At 37.6% G+C, this 27421-nt stretch overlaps 1 protein-coding gene across 3 annotated transcripts in view; it reads right to left on the reverse strand.

Moving 5' to 3' along the window:
• Nucleotides 1-27421, reverse strand: part of LOC306856343 (CBP80/20-dependent translation initiation factor-like) — a 73890-nt gene that overhangs the window by 15183 nt on the left and 31286 nt on the right. For 2 of the 3 annotated variants that reach the window (XM_079395576.1, XM_079395575.1), the window contains 4 exons: nucleotides 16209-16285; nucleotides 6662-7160; nucleotides 5635-5934; nucleotides 2824-2979 (listed from right to left, as the gene is read on the reverse strand). In XM_079395576.1, coding sequence (XP_079251702.1) covers nucleotides 2824-2979; nucleotides 5635-5934; nucleotides 6662-7160; nucleotides 16209-16285 — 1032 coding nt within the window. Of the gene's footprint in view, nucleotides 1-2823; nucleotides 2980-5634; nucleotides 5935-6661; nucleotides 7161-13367; nucleotides 13437-16208; nucleotides 16286-27421 lie in introns of all 3 variants that reach the window. The other variant, XM_079395574.1, reaches the window with a different exon arrangement.

Consider the following 27421-nt stretch of genomic DNA (forward strand, 5'->3'; position numbering starts at 1 on the left):
AAGGTCCAGTAGGTTGCCTGATTTGTGAGTAGCTGTAGTTAACACTCTCATGAGATCAAAAGAGGCAAGAAGAGTGTGGAAGTCTGCAGACTGAGGTTTATCTAGGTGGATGCTGAAGTCTCCAAGCATAACTAGGGGAGTACCATCCTCAGCAAAGGTTGATAGCAGCACATCTAATTCATCCAAGAAGTTACCTTGTGGTCCTGGGGGTCGATAAACAACTACAAAATGGATTTTAAAAGGATGGGTAATAGTGACTGAATGTGATTCAAAGGAGCTGTTAATACCCAGAGAAGGTAAAGGAATACATTTCCAATCATTAGAAATAAGCAGACCAGTACCACCACCTCTTAGGGGGTGTGGGAAAATGAGAAATTATTGGAGAGTGCTGCAGGAGTAGCAATGTCCTCTGGTTTGATCCATGTCTCTGTCAGGGCCATGAGGTTTAGTCTTGAATGACTAGAAATAGATGTAATGAAATCAGCTTTGTTAACTGCAGACTGACAATTCCAGAGACCAATAGAAAAAGAAAGTAGTGTATTAGCAGACATAGGCAGTGCGCAGGTTGTTAGGATTGCGCAGCCTGTAGTGTGTGATGCGTGGTTTGTGAGTGGTAGTAATAGTAGGGATATGGAAACACGTCATAAAAACTGAAACAGAAGTGAAGTGAAGTGAAGTGAGTGAAGTGACATACTGCCAAGTATGGTGACCCATACTCGGAATTCGTGCTCTGCATTTAACCCATCCATCGTGCACACACACAGCAGTGAACACACACACACCGTGAACACACACCCGGAGCAGTGGGCAGCATTTATGCTGCGGCGCCCGGGGAGCAGTTGGGGGTTCGGTGCCTTGCTCAAGGGCGCCTCAGTCGTGGTATTGAGGGTGGAGAGAGCGCTGGACATTCACTCCCCCCACCTACAATCCCTGCCAGCCCGAGACTCGAACCCGCAACCTTTGGATTACGAATCCGACTCTCTAACCATTAGGCCACGACTGTCCCAGAAGTGAAGCCAGGTGTAGAAAAGAGGATGAATGGAGAGGACGGAGTCCCAGAGTCGATGGTCTTTACACTCTTCAGTCTTCACACGAGGGCTGCCGCGGAAAAAATTGCATTTTTATTTCAATGCATTACTTGCTGTTTCTTTGCAATTGCTTGTGAATTTCTGCATGAAAACTGTTTCAACACCTTTTTTAGTGTAGGTCCTCAATTGAGAAAACAGTGCATACCAAAGTTATTTTAGAGACTAAGTTTTAAAATGTCATGTATATGAGTCCTAACTGAATGCAACTGTATGTAAAAGTGACGAAACTGCACAAAAGAATCCAACAAAAGGGTTTGAGAAGATCAGAGACGCGTCCAACCCTGCAGCTCTAGCAGCTTTCAAATGAACAACAGACGGTCTCTTTTCTCCCTCCCTCCATTCATCCTGTCTTTTATTTTCTCCCACACCCTCAGTGCTCCAAATACACCTGTCAGCTCCAAACTACAGCTGGATCACCTGTAATTAAGCAGCCTGCTCTGCCGGTCCGCCGCACACACAACACACACTTCACACCTGGCTGAGACGGGACTGTAAACACACTGTGATCGCTGTCACACACCGACACAAAGTGCCTGTTAAACTCTCAGACCATCGTGTCGGGACGTGCCGATACGAGAGACGAATGCCATGTTAATCCGGCTGCGCTCTTGAATAGCGGCATTCATACAGCACAAACACACGCTGAACTCTAACCAAGATCACAGCTCTTAGATGAAGAATCAAGCTTTGGCTTTTGACGGATCGCGTCTGTCATCACCTGAACAACTGACAGGATTCATCGCAGACAGGGAAGCCCTATTCAACAGCCATCAGGGCATTTCACCAGACAAAAAACATCTTTAAGGCGTCGGATTATGAAAAAACTAATTTTTCCTGATCTTTTGAAATGAAAGAGTTTGATATTTAAAAAAAAAATTACATCAACGTTCACAACTCAAAACAACATTGCCAGTAGAGCTGAAAGGATTCATTGAAAATTATTATTATTATTATATAAAATAATTAAAGACATATTCCTATTGTGATATTTAATGGTAAATTAAAAAATATTCAAGAATTATTCTAATTATTATATAAAATATTAAACAAAATAAAATATATTCCTGTTGTAATTTTTGTAAAAATATTCAAGAATTATTATTATTATCTTATAGTCATCTCAATCTATACATTTAATTCTTGAACAAATAACTAATGATAATAATATTATAATTTTTTTTCAAATAATCCTTATACGTATATCCTAAAATGTTTTATTTTAAAAATAAAATATTTATTTTTAATAAATATAACAATGATATTTTAATAATAATAGTAATGCCATTAAACAATTATTAAAAATATACTGTCTTTATATTGTTTCTACATTAATTTGAAGATTGAATGCAAAATTGTTACAATATAAAATATATTTAAAAACTTTAATGCTATGTGGGATTAATCGTTATTAATTTCAGAAAGAAATGTGCGTTTTTTTTAAATCGATAGACAGCACTAATTTAAATATAAAACCATTCCCCTTTACACAAAACCAACGCCTATCTAGTGTTCAGCTCGGGCGTCTATGGTGAGCTGATATACAGGAAATATATACTATTTCAAAACAACAGAAGAACTAAATGTGTAGGAAGTTTGTCTTGATTTCCATCTCTGTCTGGCTGTTGTTCATTCCTCTTTCTCTCCGAGTTAACATGTCGTTTCTATTTCCCATCTATCAGAGCGAGAGTGAAACGGGTGTGCAGTGTGTAGCTGATGTGTTGTGTAGTTTGTGTACCTCTCTCAGGCAGGAGTATATGGGGCAGACCAGCACTCTGAACGGCTCTCCAGCGCTGCTCCTCATGGTGCCGAACACTTCACATAGAAACGTGATGAAGCCCAGCCAGCACTCCACATCCGTCTGCTGCAGCTCCTCACGCCGCGTGAAGTCCCTCTGCAGACACGCACAGAGAGAGATACACACATCAACAAACACAAAGAGAGATACAGATGTTTAACATTCAATTTCCCAGCATCTACACTTGGATTCCTTGTTTTTTATTCTAGGTCTCCCAGTCAGGCAACTGCTGATCAAATCTGTTGGACATTTATTTGATACCTAAATATTTGGAAAAATAGATTGTTAACCTGGATCAGTGAAAGGGAGGCATAACATCATTAGAGAAATTATTCCTTTATTATATTGATATATATATATTGAAATATGGTATATCATAATGCAACTGTATCTGTATTTTTACTTATTTATTTATTTGCATATCTTAATGCTCCTGTCTTATATATATGGTTTGTACTTATGTATGCATGTATTTATCTATCTATATCTTTTCTATTTTTGTAAGTACTGGGCTTTGTTTGTGTTGTAAATGGTTAAAATGTTAATAAAAATAAATACATACAAAAAACAAATCCAAAAAATTTCTAACATGCAGAAACATCACAAACTATAAAAATGCATACCAAAAATCACAAATTGGCAAATTTAGAATCAACTAAATTAATTCAAAATAGAATAGAAAAGGCCCAATAATACCTTGATGAACTGGAGTTCAAAAATATATATAAAAGAAAACTTTACATCACATATAGCCAAATAGGAATACATAATAAATCTATAATTGCATATAAATAATAATAATAAAAACATTGGTTCATACATAATGTTAGATTATGACACATTTTTTAAAAATTCAACTGATTTGCAAAAAAATAATTAAACATATATATATATATATATATATAACATTAGCTTTAATCCACTTATCAAAATAACAAAAGCAGTCTTCAGACAAGTTGAAAATGTGGAATCAGGATTCAGCAGAATGTCATGCATGTGAAACTGACGGGACTCAATTTTGTGGCAGTTTTTCTGCTGATTAAGGGACAATACAAGACAAATGTCATCGAAAGCAAAAATGCTATGAATTGCACCATATTTTTGTAAGAAAGTGTGACGCACTAGAGCAAAACAGCCACTATTTTTGGCATTTTTGGAATCAGCAGCTTGAAATTATTAAGGAACACATATTGGGTCTCATTCAGCAGATATGATGCGATATGATTAATAAGCTTCTGCAACAAAACAAAAGATGACTTTGGAGGCATTTCCGGAAGATTTTGTTTTTACTTCAAATAGCATCTCATATGAGTGTATCCATGGCAACCAGGCATTTAAAAAGCGGTGTTAGGTATAAAACAAAAACATTGACTATGAATGGACTTTCACACACACACACACACACACACAGGCAGCTCGTCTCTGTTCTCTGAAGCAGATTGCTAAATGTGGCGCAGCAGACGTATCCTTTCAGTGGGGTCAGAGACGCCCGCATCTGCGTATCTGCGTTACATAACTCCGTCAGAACGAAAGCGTCTGCTCCAGTGTCAGACGGGTGAAGAGCACCGGTTTATGTGAGGACAAACCGTATGATTCATCCTCCTCAACACACGCAAAACTCCAGACTGATGCCCCACATGGGGTTAACGGGGTACTACACATACAAAAATAAATAAATCAATAATAACAATAATTATATTAGAATATTATTATTATTATGACAAATCATTGTAATTATTATTATTATTTTATAATCATATTGATATATAAATAACAACATTTTTTGTACTTTTTACTTTATCCGTTAAAGCTATTACACTATCATTAAAAAGTTTTTTTTTTTTTTTTTTTTTGAAATTCATACTTTTATTCTGGAAGGATGCATTAAATTGATCAAAAGTGACAGTAAAGATATTTGCAATATAGCAAAAGATTTCTATTTCATATAAATGCTGTTCTTTTGAGCTTCTAATTCATCAAACAATCCTGAAAAAAATTATGTACCCTAGTTTCCACACAAATATTGTGCAGCACAACTGTTTTCAACACTGATAATAATCAGAAATGTTTCTTGAGCAGTAGATCAGTATATTATTATGATTTCTGAAGGATCATGTGACACTGAGTAATGATGCTGAAAATTCAGCTGCGCATCACAGAAATAAATTATATTTTACAATACATTCACATAGAAAACAGCTCTTTTGAATTGTAATAATATTTCACAATTTCTGCAGTTTTTACAGTATGTTTGATCAAATAAATGCAGCCTTGGTGAGCAGAAGAGGCTTCTTTCAAAAACAAATCTTACCAACCCCTACCTTTTGAATGGTATATACACAAAATAATAATATGAATTAATATGTAGAGTACATATTAATTTTGAACTATTTCTTCAAAATCTATTCATTTGCTTTCAGAAACTCTTCATTTCAAAATGAGGTGAAAGCGTTCGGGGCCTAAAAAGTCCCTTTTGTCCAATGAGGAAATTGTACAGGGTCACTCAGCTGGATTGCAGGCGTGAGTCACATCCTGATACTTCGGCTTCTTCAAGCCCTTCAGAAAAAGAGGAAGAAGAGAAATTGCAGACGCAAAAGAGGAACGAAAGAACTGAGATGGATGTGGCTGGGCAACAGGTGGGACAACGTTTGTGAATCATGCAATCCGATTGGTCCTCAGAGACACATCACTGACCAATAGGAGACAACCTGCAGAACGTGATCAAGTAAGTTAGGAACATTCAGTTCTTACCTGTAACATGTTGAGTAATAGAGAGCGGAATTTGGTTCCTTCCACCATGAACAGAGCCATCTTGTCACAGAGTTTGGCTGCTGTGGCTGCAAAACTTCGGTCGCTGACCGCCTTGCGGTAAATCGTGTGGACGATCTGGTTCAGCGTCTCCTCCGAATCGGCCGAGTTCTGCGCCTCCTCCATGAACGTGGTGAGCTGATTCTCCACGCCGCTGCTGTTGTTCCTCATGCTGTTCAGAATCTCTAACAATCTGTCCATTCGGTTCTGCTGAGGTCCGGCCGTCGCCACGGGAACTTCCTCCTGCCAATCAGAGAACAGCGAGAGCAGTCACATGACAGCCTTAGAACACAGAGGAAGAGCATATACTACGTTTAAAAGTTTGGGATCAGTCCGATTTTTGAAAGAAATTAAAATTTTTATTCAGCAAGGATGCGATCAAATTGTTTACAAGTGACAAAGACAGTTATAATAAAAAGATTTCTATTTCAAATCATATGAAATCGTTTCAAATCGTTTTTGCATATTATTTGCGTGTTTTACCACAGTGACAGAGTGTTGCCAACATACTTCTAGCTTCTTTATGCTTTAACATATTGTAAGCATATTTTACGACATTGTTAGTATGTTGCGAGTATATTTAACGTTTCTAGCTTGTTTAGCATGTTGCTAACGTTTTACCACACTGATAGTGCGTTACTAGAATTTTTAGCACATTTCTGGCTTGTTTTAGCATGTTTTACCACACTGATAGTGCGTTACTAGAATTTTTAGCACATTTCTGGCTTGTTTTAGCATGTTTTACCACACTGATAGTGCGTTACTAGAATTTTTAGCACATTTCTGGATTGTTTTAGCATGTTTTACCACACTGATAGTGCGTTACTAGAATTTTAGCACATTTCTGGCTTGTTTTAGCATGTTTTACCACACTGATAGTGCGTTACTAGCATTTTAGCACATTTCTGGCTTGTTTTAGCATGTTTTACCACACTGATAGTATGTTGCTAATGTATTTAGAAGCAATCACCTTCTCTTTTAATCTCCTCCTCAGTCTCTCTTTAGATGACTGCAGTAAGCAGATCTTCCCGCTCTCCGTCTTCTCCTCCTTTTCTCCTTTCTTTCTCTCCTCTTTCGCAGGCTCATCCTTCACTCCCTTCTCCATGTGGGGCTCCGGCTCCTCATGTTTTACATTCTCTGTCTCTTTGGTATTGCGTGTGAAGCCCCTGTCGGCCCCCGAGGGGCCCTGATTAAAACTGTTTGTCTGGTGCTTGGGATGCTGATGCCAGCGGCGGTTCTGGCTGTAGCCGTGATGCGGGCCGCCCTGCCGCCCGCCCTGGTTCTGCTGGCCCTGGTAACCCCACCCCCCATGCTTAGTGCCGGCACCTGATTGGTGGTCTGTGTTGGGCTGCTGCATCTGATTGGGCTGCTGTTGCTGCAGCAGTAATCCCTGCAGCTGCTGCTGCTGAGGATTCTGGGATTTCCCAGCAGCCCCTCCTCCTCCTACTCCAGGCAGGCGCTGCTGTCTCCTAGAACAACATCAAAAAGAGCCAGATATCTTTATGTCAATGAGCTTGTTGTGTGGGGGTTTCCAGGGTGTTGCTAGACAGCTGCTATTGCATTCCCAAGGATTTTGTTTTGCACGTTGTTATGTGGTTGCGAGTGTTTTGAGTAATTGCTAGGGAATTGTTAGGTGGTTGCCAGTATTTTGAGGATAACGTGTTGAAATTAGTAGTCAATGCATTTTTATGCGGTGGCTAAGGTATTCTGAGTAGTTGATAGGAGGTTGCTAAGCGGTAGAGAGGATGTTCTGGGTGGATAAATAAATACACAAAAATAATTTAATGCACAAGACAAGCAAACAAATACACAAAATAAATAAATAAATAAATCCTGGTGGATGTTGCTGTCAACAAACAAACAAACAAATAAATACACAAAAATAAATATATGAAAATAAACACAAATATATAAATATATTTGTATATATTATTAATATTACATTATATATTCTATAATAATTTATTAATAAAGAAATTAATAGTAATAATAAGTATTAATATAACAATTATTAATCAAATAATTAACAATAATTCTGGTCAACACTACAGCGCAAATTACACCGACTGAATTTTAAGAATGTCCTGCTCGGTGGTTTAAATAAATGAAGCAAATAAATAAATAAACAAATAAATGAATAAATAAATACAAACAACAAATAAATAAATTCTGATAGACGCTGCAGGACAACCCAGTCAAAATAAATAAAATAAAGCATAGATATAAATACACAAAATAAATAAATAAATAAAATTTTATTAATTAATTGTAAAAACAATAATAATAAAAAAGTTAATAAAATAATTTTAATTTTTCCGAATGTAGACGTCCACACCACAACTATAATGATAACAACAAAGAGGAATGATAACACAGGAATCAATTTACAAATGATTTTTACTGATGATCGACATGATCAGAATCCATCAGGCTTTAAAGAGCTTGAACATTTAAAGTGGAAGACGACAACACACGCTTATAATAAACGACGTCTGTGTGCTGGTGTGGACATTAATATCTAGTTATCTTCATAGCTGTAATTTTTGGTGTGAATGGGCCTTAGCCCTGAATATGAGCAACAGTAATAGTGAGGATTGACTTAGACACCACTAACAATAACCGCAGTCCCACACAGTGTGTTAATGTGTGTGTAATGATTTACAGCAGATGTGAGTCAATATGTAAACACCCAGATCTCCATGTTTGCAGCAGGCTGATGGGACGATACATCTTCACGAGCAGATTCCAGTCATCCTAAAGACTGACACTGGATTATGGGCTTTACTGTGTGTACATTACACGTGTATGCATACTGACGTGTGCATTCAGAGCGCGCCGCGTCACGTGTGAGTGTGTTTGAGCACATTATGCGAACAAATGCTGTGCACCACTGACTGCAAGTCTGACTACTCTTCAAGAAAAGATCATATTTGGATTCAAGAGTTAAACATTTCACAAACGAATTGTAAAGCACTTCATCTAAATTAGGTGCAAACTGAGTTTCAAAGGCATTTTTCTGGCATCACTGAAAGCGAAATCCCAACCAATCAAAATATGTGATGTTTAATATACAGGATTTTGGGCCAATGAGATTTCACTATGACTAAACAGAAACCAACATGATGTGTCAATATGAAACAATATGAACATTATGAAACTTTTGCATGTTATGCAGCATCTTCCAGTGTCAGCATTACCGAGTATTTATAGTTAACTAATACCATACAAAATGTTATTTGAAATAAAAACTAAGTGGCAATTTCTTTTACAAAATTTAACATTTTATTTCAGCTGGTTGCTGAGGCAACATTTCTAATTTTCGTTTAGTTTAAACTGAAGTAACTAAAATGACTAAAACTAAGCTAATAATAAATACTTAATAAATAATAGCTAATAATAATAATAAATAAACATTAAGTCAAATCAAATAATATAAAAATATACATAAAAACTTTAATATAATATTTAATATTTTATTAAATTAAATATTTAATATAAAAACAAATTATTTCAGCTAGTTGCCAAGGCGACATATCTAAATTTAATTTAATTGAACTAATTGTCCAAGTACTAAAATGACTAAAACTATAAATAAATAAATAAATAAAAGCAGCAAAAAAATAAATAAATAATATATATATATATATATATATATATATATATATATATATATATATATATATATATATATATATATATATATATACACAGAAATAAAACTACAAAAAAACTAAAAATACATATAAATTAATAAAACTATATAAACATATTAACAAACTAATAAAAAAAAATTACTAAAACTTTAACTAAAAATAAAGTTTAATTCAAAATGTTAACAAAAACTATAATATAGTATATCAATGACACTAAAATAACACTGTTATAGGAAGAGGAACAAGGTCATATTTTACTGCTTCTACGAAGAATAAACAAGCATGGAGAGTCCTGTAGTGAACATAATCTACAACTTCAGCGGATACTTCAAAGACTAACGTCTTCACTACTGAGCATGAACAAACGTAACCTCTGTGGTATTCTGTGCTCTTTTAAACCCTCACACACACGGGAATCTCCTCGCTCAGAGGACGGGCTTCACGTTTGACTGACAGCTTTAGAGCGAGGCGTCCAGGTTAAGGTCATGTTTGACTGTGGTGTTCAGGTTTTACTAGGGGTTAGGGGAGACACACTGAGTGTGCTGAATGACAGATCGAAAATAAGACGTCGAGGTGCTGACCGTCGCATTCTTCAGGCTTTACGCAGGTTAACCCTTGATGCCTGTCCACGGGAACATGTTTCACACAGATGCTTCACGTATCTATTCCAGCATTGGGGGAAATACGAAAATGACACATATAGACCATCACTGAAAAGTTTTAAATGCTTTTGGAAAAGTCTTGTCTTCTAACCAAAGCTGCATTTATTTGACAAAAGATACTGTAAAAATTGTGAAATATTATTACAATTGAAAATTATTCCTGTGATCAGAGCTGAATTTTCAGCATCATTACTCCAGTCTTCAGTGTCTGATTTGCTGCTCAAGGAACATTTCTGATTATTATTAATGTTGAAAACAGTTAATCTGCTTTATATTTTTGTGGAAACCGTGATACATTTGATTTTTCAGGATTATTAGATGAATAGAAAGTTCAAAAGAACAGCATTTATTTCAGATAGAAATATTTTGTAACATAAATTGTAAATGTTACTTTTCATCAATTTAATGCGTCCTTGCTAAATAAAAGCAAGCCCGCTCTTTAAAAAATAATCTGCATCTACAAAAAATAACATTATTTATATTATAAATACTGTTATAACATGAATATATATATCACATATTATATATTATTAATATCTCTGTGTGTGTGTGTTATATAAACATGCAGTTTTAGCATTTGAACTCATTTCATCAAGTGCAAACTGTGCTTTAGTTTCTGTGAAAACCTTGCGAAAGTAAATCTCAACCTTGCACAAATGCAGATCTCAACAGAACACAAATAAGTGTTGAGATGAAAAGAATCTTTGAGGAAGAGTTCAGTTTGGAGCAGATTATGATGATGTCCTGGAACGTGTTTTTGAGAAAAATCAAAGCACTTTTATTCATTTAAAATTAATTTCATTTATCTGCTCAATAGAATCATATGCGAGAGACTTCAGGTATATAGAGTTCATCAATATCTCAATTAGATGTAGAAATTAACCTTGATGAAACAAAAGTTGGAAAATTAACAAATAATGTTAGATGTTAACCTAATACTTCTAACATCAGAATGCATGATGTTTCAAATTTGTACTTATCTTAGTGCTGATTCTCATTCAATAATTTAAATGTATGTTGTACATTGTGTGTGTGTGTGTGTGTGTGTGCGCCTCTCACCGACATACATTTCTAAGCAGCTCAAGAGCCAGATTGAATGTCGTCCACACCCAACCCTTCCCTTCCCTCATTCACACACACCACAATACAACAAAAAGCTCTGAGAAAAGCTCTTACATAACATTAACATCAAGTGTTTGCTTTACACAAGATAAACCCTGACTGACAGGTCTGTCATTGACGGGAATCTTCACACTTCATGCCTGCATCGTGGTCAACTTACAGATCTCGCTCACAACACATCATATTTGAATTAACTCAAATAAAAATAAGATAGAGGAAAAGAAGTACAATGCATTCAATATCTCATTTTGTTGATCAAAAATTCTAAATACATCCTTCTAAAAAGTTCAAAGGGGACACATAATACACGTGAAACTCGTGTGAAAATTACGACATAATGAATAGAATAAAGCTCATTTTCTCCATCACAGAACATTAGTTCTTCACCATGTGAAAACAGATCATCTATAGAATATTCTAGAAGCAATGACCCCCATTTCTGTGTTTTTAAGTAATGTCTAGAAGTTGTTGACCAATACATTGCTAAGACCGATATATGAGCCGATCTTTGGCATTTTTTAAACTTCGGCATTGAACCGTTACGTGTCAAACCTTTATTTTGACATCAAAGTCTCAAAATATAAAGTGAAAGTGACGTGACATACGGCCAAGTATGGTAACCCATACTCGGAATTTGTGCTCTGCATTTAAACCATCTAAAGTGCACACACACAGCAGTGAACACACACACACCGTGAACACACACCCGGAGCAGTGGGCAGCCATTTATGCTGCGGCGCCCGGGGAGCAGTTGGGGGTTCGGTGCCTTGCTCAAGGGCACCTCAGTCGTGGTATTGAGTCTGGAGAGAGCGCTGGACATTCACTCCCCCCACCTACAATCCCTGATAGACATGAGACTCGAACTTGCAACCTTTGGAAAACGAGTCCGACTCTCTAACCATTAGGCCATGACTTCCCCAATATAAGCCATTTTTAATTATCGGCACTGAACGATACATTTTTCTGTTTGACCTTTAAGTGTCAAACCTTTATTTTGTCAGAAGTGGGACTAATTTATTTTGACACAGCTACAAATTCTCAAAATAAAGTTATACATCGCTCATTCAAGCTAAAAGATTTCATTTACAGAAGACAGTGGTCTATATTTAAATAGGCACAAACAAAAAAAAGATTGAGAAACAAGCACAATGCATTCGATTCCACATATTGCTGCTCAAAAATTGAAAATATCCTTCTAAAATGCTCAAGAGGACAAATAACTTGGTCCATGAAAATGATTACATACTAAACAGACTGTATTTATGAGTTTTGTCAAATTAAATAAGGCATTCACTCTGATTAAATTCCATAGTACCTCAAATTCTCCATCACACAACACACTAGTTCTCCAGCATGTAAAACAGATCATCTATAGAATATTCTAGAAGCATCAACCTCTATTGGTAATGTCAAGTAGTGGTCGACATATATCATCAAGACCGATATTTGGCATTTTTAAAATATCGGCATTGAATGATATGTTCCCAATAATTTATTTCCCAATAAATGACTAACTTTCAAGATCCTAGAATCATCAACCTCCATTTCTGTATTTTCAGGTAATATCTAGTAGTGGTCAACCGATATAATCACCAAGACCTTATAAATCGGCCGATATTTGTCATTTTTAATAATCAGCAATGGACGATACATTTTTCTTTAAAATAAAGTGTGAGATTTTACATACATGTCTAGTAGTGGTCAACTCATATATGGCCAAGACCGATAAATTGGATGATATTTGGCCTTTTTAATAGTCAGTATTGGACGATAAGTTCATATCAGCTTGGCCATCAAAAAATCCATAATTGTTTGACACCAAAAGTTTAGCACACCTTTCACTCCACCAGATCTTCTCCAACCATTGCAGCTGAACACCGTTTATGACCTTCATTAATATCCCTCATACCCGCCACCTTAATGCCTGTGGATTTAGATTTCCGTTCCGTACTGGACTTACTGTACGGAGATAGTTTGCAGATTAATGATGACTCAACTGAAGAGAGGCAGAAGAGGATGAGAACATACTGTACAGAGGATTTATGTTGTGCAAGCAGAATAAAGCAAACAGGACCTCAGGGTCACAGATCCAGTCAGAAGATGGTTAGTTTGAATCCCAAGAGCGGGTTGGATCCCATAAGCAGTTCAGGAGTCCGGTTTTCGTGAGCCAAGCTTGTAAGTGGAAGAACAAGAGTAAGCGGACAGGATTCAGGAGCTGGACCCGTTTTGAGAGACTGACCTGGACACTTGCCGCTTCCCATCGGCTGCCAGCAGCACCGTCAGCTGGTCCTGGGGCGGATCGGTTCGGCTATGAGTACCACAGGGAGACGACGTGTGAACAATGTGGATGGGAGGGTGCAAACAAGCAGGGATGGAAAACAAGAAGATACGAGAGAACTAAATAAAGCAAGAAGAACAAAAGGAAAAGAGGAGATGGAACAGTAACAACTAACACAAAAACACAGGAGTAAATGATTGGGACAATTGCAAAAATCTACTGAGAGCTAATCTATTAAAAGGTCAACTGAAATCTATTGGAGCTAAAAAATAAAATAAAAAGAGATTAAATGTTACAGTAGCTACAGAGTTAAGGGTATCTACATAATGCTACGAGAACAAAAGAAATGCTGCAAAATATAACTTTTGGTGTCCATATCATCCCTCTCTCTTCAACTGTGAAGGTCCTCATCACTCCGCATCCAGCGCATGAACATGGTATGGGTTTATTTCAGTCCATCAGAATGTAGATTTGAGTTCATCAGCTGCAAATTCACCTGATATTGAGCTTCTTTAAAGGCTCTGAACTGCAAAAGCATGCCAAAAAAGCCTACACAGACCTGAGAAGCATAATCCTCTGCCTCAAACAATATAAATGAAAACAGGTCTGTGTTATAAAATAAAAGCACGATTCAAAAGTTTGGGGTTGGTGTGATTTATAAGATAACGTTTTTGAAATAAGTGTATACTGCTCACAAAGGCTGCATTTATTTAATCAAAATTACAGTGAAAATGGTAAAAATGTGAAACAATATAAAATAACTGTTTCCCGATGTAAATATATTTTAAAATGTAATTTACTCCTGTGATCAAAGCTGAATTTTCAGCATCATTACTCCAGTCTTCAGTGTCACATGATCCTTCAGAAATCATTCTGATGTTCATCTGATCAGTAACCTCTCAAGTCGTTGGCTCTTAATGAAATCAAACTGCTGCTGCTTTCCTGTCAGTGAAATGCTGTAGTTCATAAGTGCAACTCCGAAGATGTTTCGATTCAGCAAACTAATCTAAAGAGAGAGAGAGAGAGTGAGAAAGAAAAGACAAGAAGCGATGCCAACAAACAACACGACCGCAGAGTCCTCTCTGGCAGGAGCAAAGCATTGTGGGTGGCCAACAGCAGCAATAACAGGCTGAAAAGCCTTCTGTTCGAGGAGTGGGAGAGAGAGAGAGAGATGTGGGAAGAGAATCATCTCGTGTAGTGATGTACACACACGCACACACAGAGAGAGAGAGGAATAGATTCCCTAGATCGTTTTTTCTCTTACATCTAACTTTTGTAGTCAAAGCGGACATGTTCTCATATTCTGTGGTCTGAACGCCAAGTGAGACATGCAAAAATGACATTGTACACTATTTGTGTTGTTTGCAAGTGCAAAGCTCGCAAACACAATGCTAGGATACTGTGGGTGGTTACCAGGGTGTTGCTATGCAACTGCTAAGGCATTCTAAGAGATTTTATTGCATTGCTATAAGGTTGCTAGGGTGTTTGGAATTGTTGCTAAGCTACTTATCGTTGTGGTACAACACATATGCGCAAATATAACACCACTAATTATCATGAAATTGACTCTTTAACTTAATCTTGTAGTAAATAACTGGATTTTTTTTGAAAAACCAAAAATAAAAAAAATTGTTTTATTGAGATGCTATTATATTTATTATATTCGTCATATTTGTTTATTAATATGTATTCATTTTAATATTTATAGATGTTTTCAAGAAACAATAATGTTTGTTTATATATTAATATTTATTAAAATTTTGTTTTTGTAATTATTTAATCATTTAGTTTTTTAGATGAAGATTGAGTAATTTTATTGTTTGTCATTTTTTATTTATTTATTTACTTACTTTTTAAATATGCCTATATAGTTTATTTTTTTACTTTGTTATTTTAGTACAACAACAAAAATGAAAATGAGAAATGTTGCATTGGTTTTTATATAAGTTTTTTTATATTTTCTTTCATTTTAGTTTATTCTATTTCAAGAAACAAAAATGTTTGGTTATATATTTATATGTTTGTTTAGATATTAATATTTATTCGTTTTATTTTTTATATTTATTTGAATTTCCGTTACAGTTTTAGTCATTTTGAAAATAAATACATTTTATATATTTTACTTTAGTTTTCAAAGTATCAAAATCTTTTCATGGTTTTAGTTAACCATTCAAAACCTGACTCGCAGGCATCAAAAGCACTAGTAAAGGCCACTAAAGGACAGCCAGGAGTGTATTTTGGGAATCTGAGAGCCTTTATTCACAAATAAACCATCTATTCTGTTCCACGCGTCCTGTCATAGAAAGCAAAAACCTCAGCGTAAACGTTCTCGAATCCAGCGGCAACACACAACACATGAGAAGCGTGCAGCGAAGACATGCAGTCAGACTGGCTTTCTCTCACAAGGACATCAGAGCCTTTCTTCACATCAACAAAGCCCTGAATAGCACAAAGCTGTTGCTTTCTTTCTCCCTCCTTTACTTTTGCACAAGTTTAGACCAAAATATTTTCTTTTTTTGCCGTTTCTTAGCAACTGCAAATTACAACAGAGAACTTTTCCGATGAGGTCAAAGTCAAAACGTGCAAGAAAAAAATTAATGGATTAAAAGAGAAGATTCTGAGTGAAGAACATGCAGATACAGAGTGTTACGTTTTACACACCGCATTAACAGTCTGACTCGTGTGGAAAGTGTGAGCTGCTGTTTCTCTGCTTTACGAGTCTAACCTCAGCGCTCTGTGCGTAACGTTTGCACTAAACAACTGAAAGAGAGTCGACAGTAACACTGAGACAGAGTGACTCACCGGCGGTCATTTCTGCGGCGACGAAACAGTTTTTTTGTGTGTGCGATCTCAGCTTCATTAGGCAGAGGAGGAAAAACCTGCAGAAAGAAAGAGAAAATAACATGAGAAATGCCAAACCAAAAAGTCCGTACAGTTTGTATAAAAGAGTGAACCTCACAAATAAAAGTAAAAAAAAAAAAAAACATTTTGCAGAAATTATGCCATTTTAAAACATTTGTTAGTTTATTATTTCAAGATTTTTATTATTTTATTTTCATGATAATTATGCACATGCACAAACTCTCATTATTGTAATGTTTTTTCATTCTCATTTTCAATGGTGATTTCCATAAATGTTTTATATAATTAAATAAAAAATAATGTAATTAGACATTTTGCACAACAACCGGGATATAAGATTTTTTACATATTTTCTGAAAATATACAGTATACACACATGCATTAACGTGTGTATGATATGATTTTTCATAAATTATACATGCATTTTTGTTGTATTTGTAAAAAATAACTGTGCTTTGTATCACTATTTTGCATTAGAATAATTTGATCAGTTTTACATTTTTGATAATATTGTCATATATGACCCATTACTTAACAGTTTAGCAATGATTACAAATTCAAATGCAGATGGCTAAAATCAAATCCCACCCTTCATCATTCATAATATTGTTTCACATGAAAGAACGTCATGAAGATGTGAATGCAGATCTGTGTATGTTTGTGCATGTGATTCAGAGCTCAGTCTGCATGAACATCATTTACAGACACACCACAAACTACAGATGAAGCTTTTCAGTCTCTCTTGGATACTACATGAGGTTAAAACGCCAAGGTTTATCGACAGGATCTGGGAAACAAGTACTGGTGCATGATGGGTAATAAAACCCTAAACTCTGACAGCCTTCCATTTCACAGCATAATGGAACATTCTTGAGCACTGAGCTGCGGTGGCAGCATCCACACACACACACACAACACGCTCCTCAGGGTTTCGCTTTCGAACCCTTCTGAGGCTTTGAAGCCAAAACCACTGTATGCTGATTGGCTGTCTCTGATTGGACACAGATGTAGTGGGAGATTAGTGTAATTGGCTGCTTTTCCTCATCGGCTCGGTAATAAGGGCTTCTAACACTTAACCCCGCCCCCACGCAGAAAGCCTGCCAGAGCTGGACACAGAGAGTCGCCAGCCATCACAGTTATTACAAGAAATGACAAAAACAACCGAAACTTAAGAAAACACAACCACAGGATGTATTTATGATGATAAAACACCACGTCAAACATCTGGCAGGAATACACACACTTGACTGGCTCAGACTGAAGTGAGAAATTGAAATGAAAAAATTAAAATTGTCATCATTCGAGTTGTAACAAAACTGTAAAAATGTATTTCTTCTGGAGAAACACAAACAGTGAATGTCTGAAGAATGTTATGGTCTCTCTTTTACATAGAATACATCGTTATGAGGAAAGGATATTGTAAAAGACAACTTGATATTTCTAAATTCCCATGCATTCGAAAAACGAAACCAAATCAAGTCCTTACATTATTCCCGCCATTGTTTCTCATGCCAACAACCCTGCGTTCAGAGGAGAGCTAGATCTGATGAGTGTTTAGATACGGGTCAGATGTCCATATGTAAAAGCGGCTCATATCAGATACCAAAAAGTCTCATCTTATAAGCAATTTGCCATTTACATGAAATGGAAAGGATCTGATGTGCGCCAGATGTCTGTGAAAAACAAAAACGCATCCATCTGATGGTGTGAAAGCAGCTATAAAGACAACAAAAAGACTTGTGAGGATACAACTGTAATTTTGGGTTTCGTCCCATCAGAATCCATCAAGTCTACGAGTTTCTAAACTTCATGAGGAACTTCCTTATGAGAGAGGCGGGTCCTCAAGCATCCATTCATCTTCAGAGTGAGTGTGTGTGTGTGTGTGTGTGTGTGTGTGTGTGTGTGTGTGTGTGTGTGCGGTGCTACTGTTGCAGTCCTGCAGGATGTCACAAGTTGGACGTCTCGGCTCTAATGTTCTCCAGATGATAATCTCAACCACACCAAACACATTCAGACTTCAAAGCGCCTAAATATGTCAATATCTGCACAAGCGTGAAACCAAGGAAAGCGAGGCACGAGTTTTCATTTGCCATGATTAAAGTCCTCAATTATGATTCCTGTGCAAAAAAGTTAACTATTACAAGGAAATGCAAGGAATGTGATGAATAATTTGCAGGGAGGAGACCCTCGGTTTATTTGAAATGAGGGCTGATTGTTTTTATTAAATGTGAAACAATGCGAATGAGTGTGTATGTCCTGTGAGCGACGGCAGATGGATCAAAGCCGGTGACACAGATACACACACCGCTCGGCTCGCCCCTGCTGAGCGTGACCTTTGACCCCGGGCTGTAGGATTGTTGGTCAGATGCATGCGTGACTGTGGAGGGTGAGAAGGCGGGGAAGTCGCCCGCGGCAGGAAACTTATGCATACCGCCACATTCCAGAGGTCAAAGGTCACAATGGAATCCATGTTCACAGAGTGGGGAATGACGACTCCTCCCACTCGGACCTGATTGGTCTGCACAGAGATACAGGGGTGAGGTAATGATGATGTAACAATTGCAATGATATATATATATATATATATACATAATATATTTTTTAACAATTGTGTGTGTGTGTGTGTGTTTATATATAAAATATATTTATTATGGAAATAAGTTGGAAACATCTGTAAATAATTCAAAAGGCTGATTTCCAATAATTCCTTGAAAAGTGTCTTACATATTTAATATAGTCCATAAATTCTGTATCTAGCTAAAGTATCTAGATGATTTCTTGTGCTGTGATTCGCTGGTTGTTTGATCCAGTCTTTACAGATGCTGTACAACAATTTTGATTTGGTAAAACAGAAACTTCAAATTTCATGCTTTATTTTGCTGTTCAGACAACAAACATGTCAAAGGATTAGATGCAGATACACCAAAAAAAAAAAAAATCTGATATTTGCAGGCTGTTTGAACAAAGCCAGAGCATCCCGTGTGAGATCTGTGATTCTAAACTTTGCGTCCACCGGACAGAGAAAGCTCTTTGTTAGCCTAACTATTGCAGGATGACTGAAGCAGTCACCTCTGGTATTAACGTGACCCTTTTCCTGTTCACGAGTCTATGTCACGACATTCGGGATGATGAGGCGGAATTCCAAGAGGGAAAGCGACACAGGAATTCCTGCGCAGCTAGCGGGTGGAATGAGGAAGACAATAAAGCATCAGTCAAAGAGCCCAACACTTGGCATGCGACCGTGAAACTGGACGCCTTCCAATCGAAGCAACTGTGTACATACACACACACACACACACACACGATTTCCAAAGAGTGAAAGGGACTGAGAATCAGGGTTCCCACACCTTTAGACCAATAAATTCCTTTTTTTCAGCCGTTCATGAGCACTGGTTAACTAAAACTATAAGATATAATTTGGGAGCGTGTTTAAATGAGGCGTTTTAGGAAGGCGTGGATGAGTCTTAACTTGTTTTATAAAGAATATCCCTTTGGGTTTGCAACTTTACGGATCTTATGAATGCACGAACAGCTTGTAACACTCCAAAGACAGAGGAAAACGTGAAATCGCATCATATGGACCCTTTAATTTCCATGACTTTCACAGGCCTGGGAATCAGAGTTTCAACATTCCCTGATATTTCCAGATTCTGGACACATGGAGAAAAAATTATTGATCACTAAAACAAAGGCTAAAAAAACACATTCTGGCTGCTGCAGAATCCAAGTCAATTCTTGTTTAATGTCAGTGTGGATTCTTTAGCTTCCCAGACGAAGAGTGTAGCACACAATCTCTCGGAGTGTGTATGAAGTGAGTTTAGCAGTGACCCGTGCGTTGTTTACAGCAGCCAGAGCTTTACGTTCCTTTGGACCCGTCTGCCGAGTGTATTAGTCTGGTTGCCGGGTGACGTGGGTTCAAGTCTCTGAGCGTTTATGATGGGATGGACATCATGGCTCTCTCAGGCCCAATTAGGTAAAGAGCTGGCGCATGATCTCACACTCAAACACACTCCTCAACTAGCAAACAAATCTACATCACTGCCTTTTCAGATTCCGACTCATCAGAATTGTACAGAGCCCGGCACGTCACCTGTAGGAGAAAATAAAACAATCCGTGGCGACGGTTTTGCAATCCATCCCCTTAGTTTATAAAACGTACTCACAAATTCTTAAACTGTTCCCTCGGTTTAACAAATCGTGCCCACAGATTAATAATCCGTACCCACAAATTCATAATCCATGTACACGCTTTCACAATCCGTTCCCGCGGGTTTGTAAACTCAGGGATTTGTGGCTCCGCCCCCACCGCCAGATTCAGCCAGGCCACCTGTTTAGCTGCCTAATGAGACTATGATCCGCACTCACAAAATAGCCTTCTTTTAGCGTTTATTTTACTCACCAATAGGATAAAACACCGCCGCCTGTGGTAAATAAACGCTAAAAAGAAGAATAGAGAATTTCCTGAATTTTCTAAAAAAAACATTTCACATTTACATTTAGTCATTTGGCAGACGCTTTTATCCAAAGCGACTTACAATTGGGGAATACAAAAAGCGATTCATCTTGAAGAGGCAGTCAGACAGAGGAAGTGCTCGTAACACCAAGTCTCAGTCATTGTTCAAATAAGTACAAGCTAGTAGGTGGAGAGAAAGATAGAGGGAAAGTTTTTTTTTTGTTTTTTTTTGAGTTTAGGATGAAGTCAAGTACTGCCGAAAGAGATGAGTTTTCAGTTGTTGCTTGAAGGTTGCCAGAGATCCGGCGTTCCGGATAGGGGTGGGAAGATTATTCCACCAGCCAGGAATGGTGAACGAGAATGTTCTGGAGAGTGATTTTGAGCCTCTCTGTGATGGTACCACAAGGCGTCGCTCACTAGCAGATCTCAAACTTCTGGAGGGGATGTAGGTTCGTAATAGTGAGTGGAAGTAGGAGGGTGCAGAGCCTGTGGTAGATCTGTACGCAAGCATCAGTGACTTGAACTGGATGCGAGCTGCCACTGGTAGCCAGTGCAAGGAGATGAAGAGAGGTGTAACATGCGCTCTTTTGGGCTCGTTGAAGATCAGTCGTGCCGCTGCATTCTGAATCATTTGTAGAGGTTTGAGTGCGTTTGATGGCAGACCAGCCAGAAGAGCATTGCAGTAGTCCAGTCTAGAAACAACCAGGGCCTGGACAAGAAGTTGCGCAGCATGCTCTGTCAGAAAGGGCCTGATCTTTCTGATGTTGTGTAGTGCAAACCTGCAGGAACGAGCAGTCTTTGCAATGTGCTCTTTGAAGGTCAGCTGGTCATCAAAGATTACACCAAGATTTCTGACCGAAGTTGATGGGGTAATCATTGATGAGCCGAACTGAATCGTGAAGTCATGCCGTAGAGTCGGAGTGGCAGGGAAGACCAGAAGTTCCGTCTTTGCCAGGTTGAGCTGTAGGTGATGTTCTTTCATCCACGCCGAGATGTCCGTCAGGCAGCCTGAGATCCGTGCAGCTACCGTTGGGTCATCTGGTTGAAAAGAGAGATAGAGCTGCGTGTCATCGGCGTAGCAGTGATAGGAGAAGCCATGTGCATGTATGATGGGACCCAGCGATGTAGTGTACGTGGAGAAGAGGAGGGGTCCAAGAACCGATCCCTGAGGAACTCCAGTGATCAGTTGATGTGGTTTGGATACCTCCCCTCCCCAGGTCACCCTGAAGGATCTACCGGTGAGATAGGATTCAAACCAGCGAAGTGGAATTCCAGTGATGCCCAGTGAAGAGAGGGTAGACAGGAGAATCTGATGATTGACAGTGTCAAAAGCAGCAGAGAGATCCAGCAGAATGAGGACTGACGATTTGGAATCAGCCTTTGCAGTTCGCAGGGCTTCAGTGACTGAGAGTAGCGCAGTCTCTGTTGAATGGCCACTCCTGAAACCTGACTGTTTAGCATCCAGCTTGTTGTACTGTGAAAGAAACCGCGAGAGCTGGTTGAAGACAGCTCGTTCGAGTGTTTTCCCTATGAATGGAAGGAGAGAGACAGGTCTGTAGTTATCCAAAAGAGAAGCATTTAATGTAGGTTTTTTGATCAGTGGGGTTACCCGAGCCTGCTTGAATGCTTTGGGGAAGACGCCTGTGAGGAGAGATGTGTTGATAATGTGTGTGAGTGCCGGTAAGAGTGTGTGAGAGATTGTTAGGAGAAGATGTGAGGGGATCGGGTCGAGAGGACATGTTGTAGGATGGCTGGAGAGGAGAAGTTTGGATACTTCTGTCTCGGTGAGGTGACAGAAGGAGAAGATGGGAGCTAGAGCGGTGGATGTGGGTGATCGGAGGTCCTGCGGAGTTGAGAACTGGTTGCTGATTGTTCTAGTTTTGTCTGTGAAAAAAGAGGCAAAGTCATCAGCGGTTATCAACGTGGTGGGAGGTGGAGGAGGGGGACAGAGGAGAGAATTAAATGTTCTGAAGAGATTACGCATGTCTGGAGCACTGGTGATTTCAAGAGGAGAAGGTAAAAAAACAATACAAAACAAACAATGCACCGGTTATGTTGTCATTCCTTTGCATTCTAACTGAATGCAATGTTATAATAGCCCTATTTAATAATAACATTAACAGTGAAACATGCATCTAACTATGGGGTAAAAAGCTTAGCATAAGAAAATCACCAAAATAAGTCTTCATGTTAAGAATGAATAGTACACAAACACATTTCCAAAACTGTAAAAGATTATTTAAAAAGAAAGCATTCATTAATTTTTTTATGATAAACATTTTACTGTCTTAAGTGTACTCATTTATTTAGCCTATAAATAATAATAATAATAATAATAATAATAACAACAACTAGGGTGAAGTCAGCTAAAATGGGCCACGTTTTGGTAAATGACTTATAATACCATCAAATAAGTTATGCAGGAGATCTAATGATATTCTTATAAATTAGCATGGGTCTCTTAAATATATATATATTTTTTTAAATGTGAAAAAGTATAAAAGTTTTAAAATTATGAGAGTTAGGTATCAGCAGATACCTTCTTGAGCCACGGCACAACATTCAGGCAAAATGGGCCAATATAAAGAGAGAACAACACAGGTCATTTCAGCTTAAATCATTTTATTTTTAACAGTAAATTGACACTATTGTCTTTAGTGTGCCATAGCAACACCATGAATGTATTTCATTAAATAGAAAGTTGAATCAATGCAATTAAAAATGAACTGAGCGTGTTGTATAGATGTGTGTTTCTGTGTCTTTTGTGTGCATGCTTGTTTTTTTTAAAGACTTAAGATCTTGTATGGATACATATCCAGGCCTATAAACCTATTTTCACCCTCAATATCGGTCTAAAAGTGTGTGAGTGTGTGTGTATATATACAGCCCATTTTAGCTGAAAATTGTGGCCCATTTTAGCTTAACCAGCCATTTCTGCCTAAAACGACCTTTTCCACAAAAATCTAAGTTTCTTTTATAAATTAAACGTTTTTATTTGAAAGAGCATGTCAAAACATGTTCATAAATTGTTCATTGTTCATTAAAGGCAGGGTACGAAATTTTTCAAAAACGTTTTAGAAAACTGAGTCTGGGCCAAGTCCCAAAACAAAGTTGTAGCCAATCAGCAGTAAGGGGTGTGTCTACTCGTGATGTGGAGGAGAGAGCGTTCAGTGAACAGCCGAGCCGAGCGACAGAAAGATCGAGATGGTGGATAAAAAACAAAAGAGGAAAACGTCTGCGGAACGATAAGGCAAGAAGTAGGACCCGTGTAGAACTCAAGGAGCGGAAGGCCTGCGATTGGACGCCGAGGTTGCTTTGTTTCTTCTCGATAGGTGAATACATAGGCGTGAGAAGTGGGGGTGCTGTTTTTTCTGTGGGCAACTGTCTAACCGTTAGGAATAAAAAATAATAATAATAAAAAATTTTTTTTTGACTATTTACACTAAGTGTAAATAGCCTGCTTTGTTGGAAGAGGCTATTTACACTAACTCAATCCACCAACATGTGATTAGGCTAGTCAACATCACATAAGACGCTCGCCAGTCATCAGATTCAGTGGCGTAGATGGTAAAACGTGTCATACTCCCTTTGACGTGATCAACCCGGGTTTGAATCTGCCTTCTGGCAAACTTTTTTTTCCCTTTTTCAAATTTCAAATCACATCAGAAATTTTTTTATTTTTAAGAAAAATGAAGGAAATAATCAAAAAGTTGAAAATAAACTATCGGGTAGGGTTAGGGTAGGTGTGAATAATTGTATAACTTAAGAGAAAATTGTTATAATAAAGATACATTTAAACATCTCTAAGGTTGCTCCGATGTTAATAATACTTAGTTTACGTTGGCTATTTTTCTATCTATTTCTATCTGCTCTTCGAAATATTTACCCTTTGCCCGTTAATTTAACATTTGTAAGAATTAAATTTATTAAACTGATGCATACTTGATGCGCGTGTTGCACACATTCTGCCATGCCAAATCATGCACGCAGCACTGCCTATGCTTGCTTGTGAATGTTATGTTTGTGTTGTGTGATCTGTAGGTTGTGGCTAAGTGATACGTCTTAAAAGTGGAACATGGAAATCTCATGGATGTAAGCTGCTGAAAAAAAAAAAAACTTATATTTTTTACTTGTTTAAATGCTTGGGCTAATGTATTTTCCGTGTGCAGTCAACTGTCCTGGTGTATGGGCTATGCAGTGTTCTCAGCGATTTAGTTATTTATTTATTTATTTAATAATATCTAATTTATTAGTTAAATAAACTAACTAATTCAACATGGTGGGCCGCATTTGGATTCCTGACAGGCCGCGGGTTGAGAACCAAGGGTGTTGGTTCTCAACAGCCTAGGCTGTTCTGGTTGGTCACCAGGCAATTGCTGCGCGGTTACTAGGCTGTTTTGGTTGGTCACCAGGGAGTTGCTATGCGGTTACTAGACTGTTTTGGTTGGTCACCAGGGAGTTGCTATGTGGTCACTGATATGGTTTGTCACCAGGCAGTTGCTAAGCTATTCTGATTGGTAACTAGGCAGTTGCTATTCGGTTATTAAGCTGTTCTAGTTAGTCACCAGGGAGTTGCTATGCGGTTACTAGGCTGTTTTTATTGGTCACCAGGGAGTTGCTATGCGGTTATGAGGCTGTTCTGATTGGTCACCAAAGAGTTGCTATGCGGTTACTATCCTGTTATGGTTTGTAACCAGGCAGTTGCTATGAGGTCACCAGGTGGTTGCTATGCAGTTGCTAGGCTGTTCCAGTTAGTCACCAGGGAGTTGCTATGCATTGCTTAGTAAATAAATAAGACACATGATTGAAGCACAAACTCTGAACTCTCACTATGAGTAGCAGTACCAGTGATCCACTAATAAGACACTGTATATCTCTCTCACATGCACTTTAAAATAGTTGTATTTTATCTCTAAAGCAGTGGGTTTTGTAACACGACACGTCATGCAGTCGCTTGAATCGGCCAACAAGCATCCACCCACAAATTCCTCAACTCCCAACAGATGAATCCGCATCCAAGATTCACTCACTGACCTTCTCATTCCAGCGTTATGACAGAGCGAGCGAGCAAGCGAGCAGGTAAGAGCTGTGTGTGTGAGACAATCACAGGAAAGGGAGGGGTGTCTGACCTCCTCATTGTTCTGTGTCAGATCTGCCGGGGTCTCTCTCGCTCTCTGCTCCTGTCGGGCCGCACGTAGCTCAGGGGAGCGAGCGTTCAGTGTCTGGCCCACTGGAGGCCTTTTGTTCTGCAGGAACTAGACACGTCTACAATATCTGAACCGTCACAGACGGACCACTGATCTCTCTCACACACACACTATAGAGATGCTTATGGAGTCAAAACATACGACGCGCAAAAAAAAACATGAAATCAATGTTTTCACCCAAAATCTAGACACACATACACACTTTTGATCGATTTAAATGAGGTCATGCTATTGATTTATAATATAAAAATAACAATGACTATTACACAAATTCAAAAAGAGAATAATATTTACTGTTTTATTAATCATTTTAATGTCAGTTATCAAAGCAACACTTTACGGAAAGCCTAAATGTATAATGCATTATAAAGTTATTCATAATGAAAGTTGTAAAGTATGATGTCTTTTCATAAATAATTGTTAGTTAAAATGCATTACATATAAAGGTTTGTTTGTCATGTGTTTTATTGCATTATACTTTCTAAAGGTGTAAGAATGAATAGAGGAGTATTATAAAGTATTATAACTGTGGTTACAATTATTCATGAGATCATACAATGCATTGAAATGTGCATTACAAGGCATAATTAATGCATTGAATCTACTTTAATAATGCGTAACATAAAGGTTTAAGTAAAGCATAAACAAAGTTTAGTAGGTTTAGTTTAGTTAACAGGCTACAAAAACATGAACAATACTTTTACAGCATTTATTAATCTTAATGTTAATCTTTTTAAAATCATTTCGTACATATATACACATACATACACAGACATTATATATACACTATATATCGGACACACATTTAATCTATTTAAATTCGTTTGTGCTATTGATTTCCACCGCTTACATAAATTATAATGACTATAGACTATAGCAAATACTAAAAAAATATTTAATTACAAATCTTTGTGAATCTTATCCTAAAAAGCAAGCTTTAGTCAGATTTTCCAGTATCATTCTCATTCGTCAACATTAGCTACATACATTAGCTAACATGAACCAGCAATGAACTATACTTCTACAGGATTTTGTAATCTTATTAAGTTCAACATTTGCTAATGACTTTTTAAAATCAAAAGGTGCATCAACATAAGTTAATGTTGACAAATATTACAAAGATAATAGTAACGATAACTAATAAGTGCTGTTCAAATATATATTGCTCATAGTTAACTAATGCATTAACTAACGCTAACAAAGGAGATCTTACTGTAAAGTGTTACCAAATTAACTTCAGGGTCAAAGTACAGTTAAGTAAAACACACACACACACACACACCTCCATCAAGACGGAAACAGACAGACTGACTCTGACCTTATTGGAAATGAAGCCTATTTTGTGGGAATAATGGAAGAGTGAACGTGATAAAACACACACACACACACACACACACACACACACACACACACGGTGTATCACTTCCTTCTGCTCTGTATTAAAGACAAAAAGAGTTTACAGTGCGCCGAAACATCCGAGACACACACACACA

This window comes from Barbus barbus (genome assembly GCF_936440315.1).
Source record: "Barbus barbus genome assembly, chromosome: 36".
Lineage (NCBI taxonomy): Eukaryota > Metazoa > Chordata > Actinopteri > Cypriniformes > Cyprinidae > Barbus > Barbus barbus.